At 41.0% G+C, this 15,866-nt stretch overlaps 2 protein-coding genes across 2 annotated transcripts in view; one reads left to right on the top strand and one right to left on the bottom strand.

Moving 5' to 3' along the window:
- Positions 1 to 103: 103 nt before the first annotated feature.
- LOC106900253 (translation initiation factor IF-2-like) lies at positions 104 to 8,481 on the bottom strand. The gene is made up of 4 exons (XM_014962249.1): positions 8,048 to 8,481; positions 7,576 to 7,921; positions 6,944 to 7,091; positions 104 to 999 (listed from the first exon to the last, which is right to left on the bottom strand). Exons 1-4 carry the CDS (start codon positions 8,479 to 8,481, stop codon positions 983 to 985), a joined length of 945 nt encoding a protein of 314 aa, XP_014817735.1. The 3' UTR covers positions 104 to 982.
- The window catches only part of NUCB2 (nucleobindin 2), a 29,016-nt gene continuing 20,733 nt past the window's right edge, over positions 7,584 to 15,866 (top strand). The window contains exon 1 of the mRNA XM_014962258.1: positions 7,584 to 7,801. The gene's annotated coding sequence lies outside the window, so the exon portion shown is untranslated. The remainder of the gene's footprint in view (positions 7,802 to 15,866) is intronic.

Here is a 15,866-nt window from a genome sequence, read left to right as displayed (position 1 = left end):
CTAAGATTTCTTATTTTTGTTCTAGGGTAGCCATTTTATTAAAATTCAGTAAATAAAATTTAATATTATGAAAACATTTCTTTCTCACCCTTTCCAACCCTTTTCAAGTTCACAGTATATTTTATTTTCCCTTTTACTTACAATACACAGAGAGATAAAAATTATTTCTTATAATTTTAAGGTTAGAAAATCAGTCTGGAAATTAATACATCACTCTGCAATCTGCAGCAGAAGGCCAGCTACATACATCCCCCAGAAAGGATAGGGAGAAACTGAGAGATAATACAGCATGGCTTTAGACTACAAACTTTCATAGGCAAAGAGCATTCCTGTTCTGTGTCTGTGCTGTTCAGTAGCTACCAGAAGAGGAATCTGAAGTTTCTAACACTGATAACTCATCTTTATTCTAGAATTTGGGTTTTGGTCAACAGTAGAAGACAACAGATTTTTTTTACCCCTACCTCTCCAAATTAACTAGTGTAATGGAATTCTGCTCAAGACATGCAATAAATAGGCTCTTGTTTCATGTCAATGAATAGAAGACTAACACCAAAACAGGAATAAGAAGTCTCTAATACCTAACCAGAACAATCCATCTAGCTTTTATTCCAATTAATCACATGACATGACCAGAAGAGGATCAACCGAGGGACCAAGCTGCAGGCACTCCCAGTCACAAATAGGCACAGGTCCCATCCCATGGCTGTGGTCACGCTGCCAGATGTGCCCCAGATCATGGGAGGGGGAACTGGCACAGTCCCAGAAAGCTGGGGATCCACCCTACGCAGAGGTTCTCCACCCTTCTGTTAAAGCAGGTTCCAGCCCAAAATGAAGTAGCCGCATAGTACTAGGAAGAAGAAAAATAAGTAGCCATAACTAACGAGGCTATGGTACTTATCAGCTTGTGACTGAGAGAGGGTGAAAACGATCTTGAAATAGTCAAAGCAATGACAGAAATCTTCTCCACTCCAAGCCGCAGGCCTTACAACAGCATGGGACCTGCAAGAAGAAAAAGAAAAAAAAAATAATTATAATCTTTCAACTGGTGGTTATTTGTTTCTAAAACAAAAAAATCTTGCTGCTTGATTTTTCTACCAAAGGGTGAAGTATCTCAAATTTAGCATAGAATAGTTGTCATGCTGTACGAGCATGTCAGGGTTTAATTCACAGCAATTTCTTAATGAATTCATACTTTTGGCTTACAAAACAATACGTTAGAAATATTCCCTCCTCCCAGCCTGGAAGGGGTTTTAAAAAGTGACTGCAATTTTCAGCTCTGAATTGCAACATTTGGATTAGTTCTATCTAAAGTCTTTTGTTCTAAATTTCATTTCCTAGAAAGGCTTGTACTAGCTGATACCAATATACAATGCTACTGCAATTCTACAACACAAAGATGTATCTTGCCTCAATAAATTTGTCTCAATTGTACAAGGAATAATAAATCAGTCCCATTTATCATGTACTAGAGTAAGATTGTCTGAGTTAATAACAGAAGATATGGCAAAGTTTGAGGCAAACGTTCTTCCTTGCGTAAAAGAGAGACTATGCAAGAAAAAACTGCTAAAATTACAGCATAATTCCTCTACTCCCTTTCTACTTAGGATGCTTTTACCAGGGCTTAAATGGGAGGAAGTACTTTTGTTGATAGAAAATCTAACCCTGTTACAACTGGAGATAACGCCCACAAAATACATCTCCCAAAAGCCAGGATATGGTCATAACTGATAAGCTCATGGAACCAGTAACTACATTTGGATAAAGATTTTCCAGCTGCTTAAATATACAAAAAAACCAACAACCCAAACAACAAACCAACCCCACAAATAGGTAATGTTAATCAGGGAGGACATGAGCTATACTTGTTCAAACTGGAGAAAGATTCCAGGCAGAGTTCTGCCAGAGGAAGAAAACTTATGGGTCATACACTAAGCTAAGTAGAAACTCATTCGACTCCTCTGAAGCCAATGCTTCCTCAAGGAAACATACACCACAGCTTAATTCACACCACTGAATTAATTGTATTCTTGTCTGCCACTTAATCACAGAATGGTTTAGGTTGGAAGGGACCTTAAAGATCACCTAGTTCCAACCCCCCTGCCCTGGGCAGGGACACCTCCCTCTAGACCAGGTTGCTCAAAGCCCCATCCAGCCTGGTCCTGAACACCTCCAGGGATGGGGCATCCACAGCTTCTCTGGGGAACCTGGGCCAGTGTCTCACCACTCTCATAGAGAAAATTTTCTTCCTGAGATCTAATCTAAATCAAGCCTCTTCCAGTTTGAAGCTATTGCCCCTCATCCTATTACTACATACCCTTAATATCACTTACTTGCCCTTACGTACTCTCATATGAAGTCGATAGCCCTCCCACACTGGATAAATTAGGCACTTAACCATCACACTCTTAACTTTAAAATCTCTATTTTTTTTTTTTTTTTTCCGTTTCAGGTCTGTGGTTATGTCTATTAACTCATTGCTGTTAAGAAACACAGCAAATGACTTCAGCAGTCTCGGCTCTGTGGCCAGTAGGAACTTGTACACATCACAGGAAACCACATATTGTGCTAGTTAAGCATGAGTTTTTCAACAGCAGCATTGCCATGGCCATATAGGCGCGCAGAATAAATTCCGTCCTCATTTCTAGGTACTTTTTCCTAACTCAAATGAAGCAAGTTACAATATGGCTTCTGTCACTACTGCTTCTTCTGATGGACAGAACTGGGGGGTGGAGGAGAGGGGAGAAGGAAAAAAAAATAAATTACTTATGCACCAGCCTTGAAGTTACCAGCTTACTCTGTGGTTAAAACACAAACGCTAATAAGTTACCCCCTTTCTACCCCCTTTTTCTCTTGCTGCTGCCAATGTCAAAAGTAGCATCTGTCACTGTGTTGCCCTGAGCAGAGACAGAAGAGGGAGATTTAGGAGCCAGGGTTTAGGACTACTGCTTCAGAGACATTTGACTACCTAACTCTTTATTCTGCTGATAGGAGTTTTAATATCAATAACCTTCCACAAAATAAAAACAACTGCAAAAAGTATCAAGGGCATTCTGATATATAGGAGCCCTCTTGAAACCCTACTAATTTTTACTAACGTATGGAACAGTGTAACAAAACTGTAGCCACAGACAGTCACTTTCTTCCACTTTGCCATGTTAAGTCCACCGTTAAGAACAGCGTTTCTCAATTTCAGATGAAGGTAACTGCTTCTGTTGCGATACTGAAATCCTTAGCAGTTTTCAAGCCTTGCAGCTTCCTGCATGTTGAAACTGAAGTAACGTTTAAGAATACAAAAATCATCTTCTAAACCATCTAAATCAGCAATCAAACAGCTTTAGAAGCTGTGTGGCTAAGTCCACCTGAGACCTGAGCTAAACAGACCCAAAAAACCAATATGCAAACCCAAAGCAATTAAGAAAAAAAAAAAGCAAGAACCAGAATAAGGAGAATCTATCTCAATAAGCATAACACCATCTTGTAACTTATAACAGAACTAAAAATTGCTTTAGAGATTTAGATAGAAACTCAGAAACTAATTTAGAAAGAAAGCAGGAAATCGTAACAGAACAAACCTTGCCATTGCATTAAAGTGAGTATATTTTAACCTCGATGGTATACAGCGAGGTGGATTTTCTTGCATTCAGACATGCTGGGGTTTCTCATGTATTGACCAGTACCAGTAGAGCGACTGCACTACTGCCTGGGCACCCTGTTGGTTCACAGGCTGTTTGCATAAACTGACCATAGACCTCTTTGCCATTGTGTATTCTAGATCAGCTGCTGAAGAGCTTGACATTGTGCCTGACTGGAGAAAACAACTTTGGATGTCCCACATTAACATTAGCAACAAGGGCACAGCTTCATACAGCTTTTTTCTTTTTTTTTTTTTTTTTTTCCGTTTCAGGTCTGTGGTTATGTCTATTAACTCATTGCTGTTAAGAAACACAGCAAATGACTTCAGCAGTCTCGGCTCTGTGGCCAGTAGGAACTTGTACACATCACAGGAAACCACATATTGTGCTAGTTAAGCATGAGTTTTTCAACAGCAGCATTGCCATGGCCATATAGGCGCGCAGAATAAATTCCGTCCTCATTTCTAGGTACTTTTTCCTAACTCAAATGAAGCAAGTTACAATATGGCTTCTGTCACTACTGCTTCTTCTGATGGACAGAACTGGGGGGTGGAGGAGAGGGGAGAAGGAAAAAAAAATAAATTACTTATGCACCAGCCTTGAAGTTACCAGCTTACTCTGTGGTTAAAACACAAACGCTAATAAGTTACCCCCTTTCTACCCCCTTTTTCTCTTGCTGCTGCCAATGTCAAAAGTAGCATCTGTCACTGTGTTGCCCTGAGCAGAGACAGAAGAGGGAGATTTAGGAGCCAGGGTTTAGGACTACTGCTTCAGAGACATTTGACTACCTAACTCTTTATTCTGCTGATAGGAGTTTTAATATCAATAACCTTCCACAAAATAAAAACAACTGCAAAAAGTATCAAGGGCATTCTGATATATAGGAGCCCTCTTGAAACCCTACTAATTTTTACTAACGTATGGAACAGTGTAACAAAACTGTAGCCACAGACAGTCACTTTCTTCCACTTTGCCATGTTAAGTCCACCGTTAAGAACAGCGTTTCTCAATTTCAGATGAAGGTAACTGCTTCTGTTGCGATACTGAAATCCTTAGCAGTTTTCAAGCCTTGCAGCTTCCTGCATGTTGAAACTGAAGTAACGTTTAAGAATACAAAAATCATCTTCTAAACCATCTAAATCAGCAATCAAACAGCTTTAGAAGCTGTGTGGCTAAGTCCACCTGAGACCTGAGCTAAACAGACCCAAAAAACCAATATGCAAACCCAAAGCAATTAAGAAAAAAAAAAAGCAAGAACCAGAATAAGGAGAATCTATCTCAATAAGCATAACACCATCTTGTAACTTATAACAGAACTAAAAATTGCTTTAGAGATTTAGATAGAAACTCAGAAACTAATTTAGAAAGAAAGCAGGAAATCGTAACAGAACAAACCTTGCCATTGCATTAAAGTGAGTATATTTTAACCTCGATGGTATACAGCGAGGTGGATTTTCTTGCATTCAGACATGCTGGGGTTTCTCATGTATTGACCAGTACCAGTAGAGCGACTGCACTACTGCCTGGGCACCCTGTTGGTTCACAGGCTGTTTGCATAAACTGACCATAGACCTCTTTGCCATTGTGTATTCTAGATCAGCTGCTGAAGAGCTTGACATTGTGCCTGACTGGAGAAAACAACTTTGGATGTCCCACATTAACATTAGCAACAAGGGCACAGCTTCATACAGCTTTTTTCTTCTTGGTACCAATACTTGTTTAAAGAATTTCCCTCTCTTCCCTCATGCTCCCCTTCTTCACTGTTGCTTGTAGGGACAGGAGAAAAACAACAAACAAAAGCGTATGTTTTAAATACCCAGCAGCAAATTGATCTGTCCTGCCCCCTTGCAAACACCCATTCAACTACAGAAAACAAAGCAGCATGGCAGAGCACCGAGCGGCAGGCTATAACCTTAAACTAAGCTGCAAAAGATGAGGGTGATCGTGTTCCCAGAAGGCCAACTAAGTCAGTTATGGCCAAACACCACCCAGAGCACTAGAGGATTTCTTTCCTGCCTCAGCACGTAACCAGCTCCTGACAACGCGTAGGTGAGGACACCGGGTCACTGCCACGCAAGCAGAGCCCCATCTCCCTGTTTCCAGTGAGTCATGCTTGTGGAGCCTGTGACATGTCAAAAGGCCCGGTCACAACAGCTCTCCTGGTGACACGTCGTGGTTTACCCTGATAAAATGCAGAGCCACAAGTTTCCAGGTTCTTTCTGCATGTATTTGTGGCGCCTTTTCAATTGTATCATTGTATGTTTGGTTCACCTGTTCTCATCAGAACAGCTATTTAGTTTTTGACATAAGCTCTGCATGAGTACTGATGTGTATGTATGAATTTATGCTTAAAAATTGCAGTGCTTCCAGGTCCAGAAAATGACAGTTTACAAACTAGTAAAGAATGCTAACCGACCACAAAACTCTGCTCATAAAGTGAAAAATACTGTGGAAAAATGATTTTACAGTATTTCCTTGAGAACGAGGGAAAGCTCCAAGTAGTGTTAGTAGTGTCAGCCCTATTACTTTAATAGCTTTCTATTACCACAGATGTCATTATAGACAGTTTACATGCCCATTTTTCTTTCACATGCATAACCCAGAAGCCACAATTTCAACTGCCACTTTGGACTCCAATTCTCATTATAATTAAGCAACCAAAACCCCATGATAGTTTTGAGTATCTTGCCTGGAATGCACAAATCCCTCATAAATGTATTTTTTTCTCATTTGTATATTGCAACAATTTCTTAAACAAATCTTAAATAACTTGCAGATATTTAATTATCTTGTAAATCAGAATTACAGAAATACAACGCACAGTGGTAAAACTTTTTCAACAAAGTGTACATGTCAATACCTCTTTGTTTAAATATGAGTGCATGGCTCACAGTATGGAACCGTGTCACAGGTTACAACCAGGACCCATGCTTATTCCAGAAAGAGTTATTTTTATACAGAGTATTTGCTATCACGGCTGGTATTTACCTATTTATTATAAGTAAATTTTCCCAAATATTGCATGAGCACTTTTAGCACCCAGAGTGTAGAAAAGGTATTAGTCCAAAAAAAAAACAGGCACCACACTTCAAAACAGGGTGGGAAGGGAGATCCAGAAATCGAACCCCAAGTTTACACCACAGCATAAACAAATGTACTGGTTGGAAATAGTCTCACACCCGCAATACCGGTCCCCCCGGGGCTGCCCGGCCCCCGCCGACCCCCCCGCGCGGCCCAGGTACGCGCCCGCCTCCCCCGTGACGCCAGAGGCCCCGCGGCCCGGCCCCGCCTCCGCGGCGACCGCCACGTACCTTCTCGAGGCAGGCGGCTGCCCTGGCGGCCCGGCCCCTCCCGCCATCGGGACTGCCCCCATGTCCGCTGGTTTGCCCAATCAGAGCCCTCCGCGACGCCCGGGCGGGGGTCAGGCCCGGCCAATCCCCGCGTCTTGAGGGGCGGGACCTGTCCCCATGGCAACGGGCGCCGGGGCCGCTGTAGTGCCGTGGGGCTGTCGCGCCGCACCGCGCCGTGCCGTACCGCGCCGCACTGTACCGTCCCGTCCCGCCGAGTCCCGCCGACCCTTAGGAGGACGCCCCGGGGGACGCCCCCTTCACACTACAGAGTATTTGCTATCACGGCTGGTATTTACCTATTTATTATAAGTAAATTTTCCCAAATATTGCATGAGCACTTTTAGCACCCAGAGTGTAGAAAAGGTATTAGTCCAAAAAAAAAACAGGCACCACACTTCAAAACAGGGTGGGAAGGGAGATCCAGAAATCGAACCCCAAGTTTACACCACAGCATAAACAAATGTACTGGTTGGAAATAGTCTCACACCCACACACAGACCCAGACCCAGACCCAGACCCAGACCCACACACACACACACAGACCCGCACACCCCCATGCCCTCACACGCCCCCCCAGTCTTGAGGGGCGGGACCTGTCCCCATGGCAACGGGCGCCGGGGCCGCTGTAGTGCCGTGGGGCTGTCGCGCCGCACCGCGCCGTGCCGTACCGCGCCGCACTGTACCGTCCCGTCCCGCCGAGTCCCGCCGACCCTTAGGAGGACGCCCCGGGGGACGCCCCCTTCACATCTCCGCGCCCAAGGAGACACCTTGCCCTTAAGAAAGCCAGCGGCTCCTCTGCCGCCGCAGCGGGACCGAAAGGTAGTGCCGCGCGTCCCAGGCCGCCCTGGGGCAGGGGTCCCCCCCCCGGCCTCGGTGGCGGAGGGGGCCGGCGAGAGGCGCGTCGTGGGCGCGGAACGGAGCGGAGGCCTGGCGGGGGTGCTGGGGGGGAGCAGCTCCTGTCAGGGAGAGCCGTTGGGGCCGCGCGGCGGGGTGGGGAGGGGCGCGCGCTCCCTCGTGGGGGTTTAACCGCCCGCCCTCCTGCCGGGTTTGAAAAGGCGACGTAACGGTAACGCGGTGGGGGACAACCGCGCGCGACGTGGCGGCGGGCAGGCGAGAGCAGCCGGCCGGGGCCGGGGGCTTGCTCGCGTGTCTGGGGGTCTGTGGCGGGAGAAGGCGAGGGGCGGCCGAAGTTCGGCCGGGGGTGTCCTGCCGCCCGCCCGCCCGCCGTTCCGCTCGGGTGCCGTCCGTCGGAGCCGAGGGCTTTGCAGGAAGTAACACTCGAGCAGCCCCGTGATGGGCGCGTAAGCGGTTGGCTTTAAAGCACCGGGAGAAATGGATGCACACCTGGCGGCGGCAGCGCCCGAATCCTGACTGGCTGGTAATTGCACAACAGCAGGAAAAATTTGGGCTGCTTTGTCCGGGAGACTGGTTTCACTAGAAGGGACATACCTGCTCAGCGTTGTGCTTACTGTAGCACCGCCGGCAGAGCTGGATAACATAGTGTCAGCATACCCACTGTGCCCAACAAATATTCCAAAAGAGAAAAAGGTTGAAACATGGTTGTAGAGAGATAGACATGTTTTTTTGAGAAAAAAAAAAAGTTTTGTTTTTCAAAAGTGTTCCCGTTTGGCAACACATTTTAGTAAGCCTGCAGGAGAAAAAGCCTCCGTTGTTTGAGTTGTAAGTATTTGCTGTGAAGAAATAGTGTCCAGCGTTTCAAAATTAGGCCATCACAGTAACAACAGTGAAGCACCAGTACACCACAGGATCAAGTTCAATGTAGAGATTTGCTTTGGATCTTGTTTGTCATCTTGTTTTCTCCCACTTTGTAGAAAAGACCTGTAGTTGATTCAGTATTGTTGCAGTTCTGTCCCGAATTCAGATGTGAGTGTCCTTTTCAAGTAAACAGAGCAGCATGGGAGATGTTCCTACTCTAAAGACTGGATAGGAGATGAAGAGACACTCAAAAATTGTTTGAAACCAGGTTTTGTGGTAACCTTTATTGACCTTTGCTCGAGACCCACAAAAGGTTTATGGGAGAAGCCCACATTTCTGTGAGCAGTCAAGATCCACTTATATCTCTGACTGTCAATGCTGCACAATGATCTTGTATGGTCATAGTGCAACATCAACCATGGGCTGCAAATTATTAACCTCGTTACATACAGTAACTCCTAACTGCGATTATATATTTTCCCTTTTACTTGCTATTGTAATTTTTTGGTCAGTGGCAGGATTTATTTTAGAATAAAAAAAGTAGTTATATATAAAAAGTAATAACATAAGTCTATCTTTAAAAAATGTCTTGTAGTAGAACAATGTGAATCTCATTCACTCTAAACAAGATAATTAATATAGACAGGAAAGGGGAAAAGTATAAATTAATATTGCTCATTGGGTCTGCTTAAAACTTGCATTAGCCATTGGATGCAAAGGCATCTAATGTAGGCACCTGACATAAGTTTGCTTGTGACATGATGCTGTAATATGGTGTGACAGATCATTATTTGAGATGTGAAATTATATTCAGAAACCCCATCAAGCAAATAAAAACTAAGTCAGAACAACAGAAAGGATTATTTTTAAATTAGATGAATAAATTTCCATACCTCGACTGTATAGTAGTGTAGCATAGTAGTATTGCTGAACATAAACTTTTTGTTCATACAAACCAAGTTAAAGGGTTTGCGTCAAAAGCTGCCCCCAAGTAATACGTGTATAACTTAAATTGTGATCATGAAAGGGCAGAGCGGTACTTCTCTGAGATAATAAAGAATATAAAATATTACTATATTGACTCAAGTGTTAGAGGTGTGGAAATATTGACCCATGCTTCTAGTGATATACTGACTAAACAAACGTGCTTTACAAAAGAAAGATAAAATCCTTTACACTTAAGTTAAAAGACCACATCGGTGTTGCCTTGATTTGAACTCCTGTGCAGCAAAGGTGTTTATCTAGTGAGGTATTGTCTCTTTGATTGCTCAGTAAGCAGAAGAAATCTCTGTGAAGTTCCTGTTAGATACGTAGTAGACACAAGCCTTCCAGGTAGGGATATGCTTGTATGTAGCTAAAAGCATGGCCAGGTACTTAAGCCAAATTGAATTAAATCAGAGGCAAAATTCATGTTAATTTCAACAGGGTTTGCTCTTAGGTACTATGCATGACTTGACAGTTGGAAGAATGAAAGAAACTGCATTTTATTAGAACTGTTTTAGTCATATTCAGTTGTAAATATTATTCTTCATCATAGGATTCAGGAAATATACAGGCCCTTTTCATGATTACATTTCTCATGCTTTATATTCTTTATAAAACAAGAGTGGGACGTTGATGTATATTTGGATTACCAAGTAAGAAGGAATCAATGGGAATTAACAAATTATGGAAATAAATCTCATTAGGCAGCTATCATTAAGTGCCTAAATATTTTTTAATCTGGTTGCATATCATTAGATCTAAATTTATTCTTTTTAGCTATTTTGTATTTCCTTTCCAAAGGGGGAAAAAGAAGTACCATGAAGTCCTGGGTCATAGAAGGCTTACTTTAGCATCATGATTTGTTGTTGACTAGAGTGAAATGTGTATTAGTAGAATAAATGAAATACTTTTTGATTTGAGATTAGGGTTTAAGCAAACACTTTGGTTGCTAGTAGTAGCATATTTTAAATGAAGTTGTGTTTTATGGCAGCACTGGCAAAATTACTGTTTGGATTTACACAGAAAGAATTTGTGAGATTCCAGGTTTGCCATTGTATTTTGTTCTGTGTGGGAACTGAACTAGTAGTACAGGAAGCTATAGTTGTACTGGTAATTAGAACAAAAAAAAAATGCTTTTGAAGTTGATAAGAGTTTTGTCAAGTATGCATTGAATTCAGTACAAGGTTTTGCATGAGTACTGGTTTAATAAATCTTTTTTTGAGCTTACTTTATTGAAAAACATTGATAAAATCATACAAGTTCCTTTTAAAAACAAGACTGGTATTTCAGCATTTTTCAGTTAGTAAGATAGATTTGTAGGCACTGATACTTATTTTTCTGAAACAGTGATAGGGAAGTGCCTTGGAGATGAGTAGAATATGAATATATGTATATGTATTCCTGTGTGTGCACACAGGTTTTTAAATAATGAACCGTTAGCATTGCAACAAGAAGAAAAAATAGTTGTGTTTTCAAACTTTACTTACGACAGAGCTAAGCACGTGTAGCAGCAGGCAGTAGGTTTTGCTTCAATGCTATTTCTATTTTTGGACACACAGTTGCATTGTAAATAGTACTTGCTTCCTTCCCACTCAGGCATTCATAGTTTGTGTTACTATATAGTATCCCCCAGCATTTGGGTGACTCATTTAATAAACCAGCTGAAGTGTCTTTTTAAAAAAAAAATTTGGTCAGCAAATGTTGTACTACACACAGTTGAGGCGTGCTGTCTTTACTGAGAAGCCGAAAAAAGAAGCTGTTATCAGCCAACTTTTAACTGTAAAGAGAAGCACTGCATATGAAGATGTACAGCATTAAAATAGGAAGTCACAGTACAGTCATAACTATAGAGAATATTGCTATCATCCTGCGTATGTGAACTGTATCTTACACAGATTTGATTACTTCCATATCAGCTACAGCAGACGTACATGAAATTTTATGAATAGGTAGGCTTATTTGTGTATTCTGTAAGTCTGGATTTATATTTACATTGCCTGTCATGGTACACAGGTGTTTGGTAAGTGCAAATATGCAATGACATTTACAGCGTTGTGTTATCTTGGCTCATAATCATCCCCTGAGCTTCTACATGTGCAGACACTAGGCACTATACACTGATATCACTGTATGGTTTTGTCTATCTCAGTTTTAGAAAATTTGACACTGGGTGTTACTTCTTTAAAAATATCTGTGCTTTGCTAGGAAAGTGATGAAGGCATCAGTACCAGAATCATGCTTTTTTTCTGGGCAATAGATATTAAGTTCATGAAAAGTAAATTTTCAAGTTTATATTATACACACCTGGCAGTTTTGTAAAGTAGATGTGTTAGCCCACGTTTAGCTGCTTGTGTTAATGCTTCTAGAACAAAATTTAGAAGCTGTATCTTGTACTTATCTTTCAAAGCCCCCAGCTCTTTATAATTTAAATGTCCGATCCTGTTCCACTGAAGTTGATAGGAATTTGCGATTAACTTTGATGGGGTCAAGATCAAGGTTGCTGGCAGACAGCCTGCTGCTTTTCTTTTCCAATTGTATTTTTCTGTTCATGCAAGTACATTGGTGGTTCTGTTTTCTGCTGACTCTCATTCTTTAGCTCTCACTCTCATTTTTTAAATACTTTATACTCAGAGAGGTTTTTTTTTTTTTGCTTTCCCTGAAAGCTTAGGATATAGGCTTTGTTTATGAACTACAGTATTTGTCAGTTTTAGAGCACTACTTTTATGATTAGTCCTCTTTATGTATTACAAATAGAAATGTTTGTTTATCCTTCTAGGAAAGATGAGATTGAATTCTGATACAAACAGATTAGAGTTGTGCTACCTTTTCATCTAGGTGGGATCCATGTCTTTGACTAAGATCACTTAAATTCCAGATGACATTTGTAACACTAGCTCTGTCCTTCTGTCACTAAGATAGTAACCGGTCAGCCGGACAGATTCATGACAATTTGTGTTTTTATTAAACTATATAGCAGTAGGAATAATAATAATGATGATAGGCTCAAGCAATGCACCCATGGCAGGGTCCAGGGATGTATGCTGTGCGTTATGTACCACTGTTGGCAGTGATCAAATCGACTTTGCTCCTCCTCTGCAGCACTGTGATTGTCTGTTGACTTGGTTGCTCCTAGTCCTTAGAGAAGAAATCAGATTCCCAGGTCAGACACACAGATTCACCGTAAAGTGCCTGGGAAGAAATAGGCATCCAGGAATGAGTTTCTCAAAAGTCAGGAACTGTTCAAGGTAGCTGGTAACAAGCTGAGAGAGGGATGAACTTTTAATAGTAAAGTGTTTAGTGGAACAAAAACTGGAACCCCATTTTTTGTCTCATACTGCCTCTTGTCACTCCTCCCTCTAGTTGCTGAATTTGAGAATCATCCTGAGTTTTTTCTTGCAGCTGATTAATGTTAGAATTTGCAATGGGCTGGGTTTCTGTCTTCTAATACGTGGCAGAGTAGAATGTGCTCAGTGACTCAGTTGTGACTGTCACACTCTAAAGGTTAACATAAGTCTTAGTCACCTGCTTTTATTGAGGGAATTTTGATGAGTATAGTCTTGGACTACTACAGTAACTCTGTCTTCACTAGGTAATTATTTTTTATTCTAATAAATGTATGTTATAGAACAGATTGTGTAAACAGTTGGGTTCCTCAAAATACTACTGGAAGCCCAGCGTTGAGCATAGTAGTCTACAAAATCAGCTGAAATGACAGAGATATTTTTTGCTTATTCATTTTTGTCTTCTCTGCTTTTAATTCTTCCTGGTACTTGTGGATTTTTTTTTTTTTTTGTCTGTTTTATCAGAAGGGCTACAATAAAAACACCCTGTGTACAACCTGAAATAAAACTGCTTGATGGGCAGTAGATAGCCCTCTTTTCAGAGCGGCTCATTACATCGAGTAGATATGAAGAATACATTGTGATATCATCCAGTCCTTCCCATTAGGTATGACAGCATGTAATTACAAAGGTTGGTATTTCCAAGGGAACCCAAATTGCCCAGGAGCTCAAGTCCCACAGGAAGTCAGCAGACTCGATGGCACTTAGTCTGATTAGGGCTTTTATAGATAAGCTTTGCTGACCGCTGTAGAGGTAGTTTAAGATGATATAGCTCCAGTTGCCCATCCCAAATCTGCTGGAGCTTAGTGTTCCCTCATATGAGGTTTGGCAGACCTGTGTGGTTGCTTATACCTCAATTGTTTCAGTACGGCATGGGCATTTTATGTATCAGTTGTCCTGAGTAGCAAAGGAAACCTCCTAAAAATTTAACGGTCTTCCCTCCTTTGGCCTAAACTGACAATCCCCATCTCCACAGTTTCTTGTGTTACTAGAAGTCGTAGGTCAGCAGCTTAAAAAATGTTATTTATATCTTTAAAATGGATCAAAGATCAGGTGTCATTGTTGAAAGTGTTGGCTTTAGTACTTGCCGTAGGCAAAGAATGAATCAGTGCCATAACTATGGTTAGGATTTGAGTTTCTGACTTCTCTGCCATGGTTCATCTAACTCAATGACCTATTGGTCTTACATGAAATGAGCATGTTCAAATAATAGCCACATGATTTTTAAAAACACTGTTTACACACCGTACACAACTGGAATGGCTTATAATATTAAATTGCTTTTATTTCTGTAATTTGGTATATATGAAAATAATTTGGTTGGGAAAATATTTATCGCTCAGGGGTACACATTTTTAGCATTGTCAAAGCTACAGTTTCTTTAAATGAATACTTCAAACATACATAACCTTTAAAAAATAACTATACTCTCAGTATTTTTACAAGTGTTATTATACTCACATACGTCGTAAGTATTTTTTTTTATTAGTTTTGTTATGTACTCATTGCATATTTATGGCCTTTTGCTTACCAGTTTACTAGACTGCCCCATTCATGCTCTGCTGGAATTTCAGCAAGGTGGATTTTTGTTTAACCAATTCTTTTTTGACTGTGTTGCTCTGTGTTTAGAGATGTTATTGCCCAGGCTGTTTATCCAGAATCTTTCAAAGTAGATTTTGAGGTTCCATTCTCTCCTATTCATTTTTAAAATACACTTAGTTGACAGATACTGAATTAAGTGTTTGACTTTTACTTTCTTTGCTGTTTTTTTCATCTGAAAAGGAAAGTACAGTGGCTTCCTCACAACTGTATCTCAGTCTGCTTTGGAAGTGAGCCACAACCTTGCAAATATTCTTAGTCCTACCTATAGAATTTATAAACATTTCTTGTTAAGAACCAATGCTCTGATAAAATCTGTAACATGGCCTAGGCCTCCCAAGGTTCTTCTATTTCAAATGGGATATCAAAGGAATAGAAAGGATTCAGGGAAGACTAACAAGCATAAGCAAAGGTCCCTTCCACTCTAACCATTAAATGATTCTTTGATTTATACAACTATGATCTGTATTTTAAAACATCTGAAGTATTTGAATTTTGGCATTTTAAAAAGGGATAGTGAGTAAGTAACTCCTTCATTGATCAACTCTATAAAGTCACTGCAGGCCAACAGCTCGTGTTGTCGTGTAGAAATCAATCTACTAGTTCCAGCAAATCAGTCTGGGTTTGGGTTTTTTTGTTTGTATGTTTGCTTGTTTTAAAGGAATGACCTAGACAAAGCTAATCAGACATCATTGCTGTTGTGCATCTGACAGTAGTGCTGACATGGAATGTAATATGCTCAATATGTCAGCAACAATAGCTCCTGCTATCCCATCTGGTAATGTTCAGATGTTAGTTGTTTTTTAAATGAAAGTAAGAGGTATTTGCTTTAGCTGAGCAGAATCCATGTAGGCTCTTCTTGCCGAAGATGCAATTAAAAAAACCCAGAGTATTCTTGTCATTCTTGAGCCTTTGAAATATAAACCAAAACACAGATAGGTGGATATATTTTTATCTTCAGCTATTTCCTCATCCCTGACAAAAGAAAGAATATCTCTGCACATCTTTTATGCATTTCCCATTTTTTTCTTAATAAGAGTGCTTTCTTTTACATAATACTTACATGAATAGGGGGTGTCAATAATACTTAATATTAGTTATGTACCGTTATCTACATATATTGCCTTAGTAAAGCAGCAGTTTAATCCAAGCAAAAGTAATGCTTCAGTGTCAAGTACCAGAGCATGTAGTCAGGAAAACTGGCACTGACACTGTAATTACAGTTTGTTCATGTTGCCCCCCCC

The sequence above is a fragment of the Calidris pugnax genome, unplaced genomic scaffold (genome assembly GCF_001431845.1).
Source record: "Calidris pugnax isolate Ruff unplaced genomic scaffold, ASM143184v1 scaffold593, whole genome shotgun sequence".
NCBI lineage: Eukaryota > Metazoa > Chordata > Aves > Charadriiformes > Scolopacidae > Calidris > Calidris pugnax.
This window is presented reverse-complemented; position numbering and strand designations above follow the sequence as displayed.

What these genes read in the sequence shown, in the direction of transcription:
- LOC106900253 (XM_014962249.1), bottom strand. Translation starts at nt 8,481, where the DNA reads ATGTTATCCAGCTCTGCCGGCGGTGCTACAGTAAGCACAACGCTGAGC. An exon ending in TTGTCCCCCACCGCGTTACC is followed by an intron (nt 7,922 to 8,047) that starts GTTACGTCGCCT and finishes GCTCCCCCCCAG; the next exon opens with CACCCCCGCCAGGCCTCCGC. An exon ending in GCCCGTTGCCATGGGGACAG is followed by an intron (nt 7,092 to 7,575) that starts GTCCCGCCCCTC and finishes CCATGGGGACAG; the next exon opens with GTCCCGCCCCTCAAGACGCG.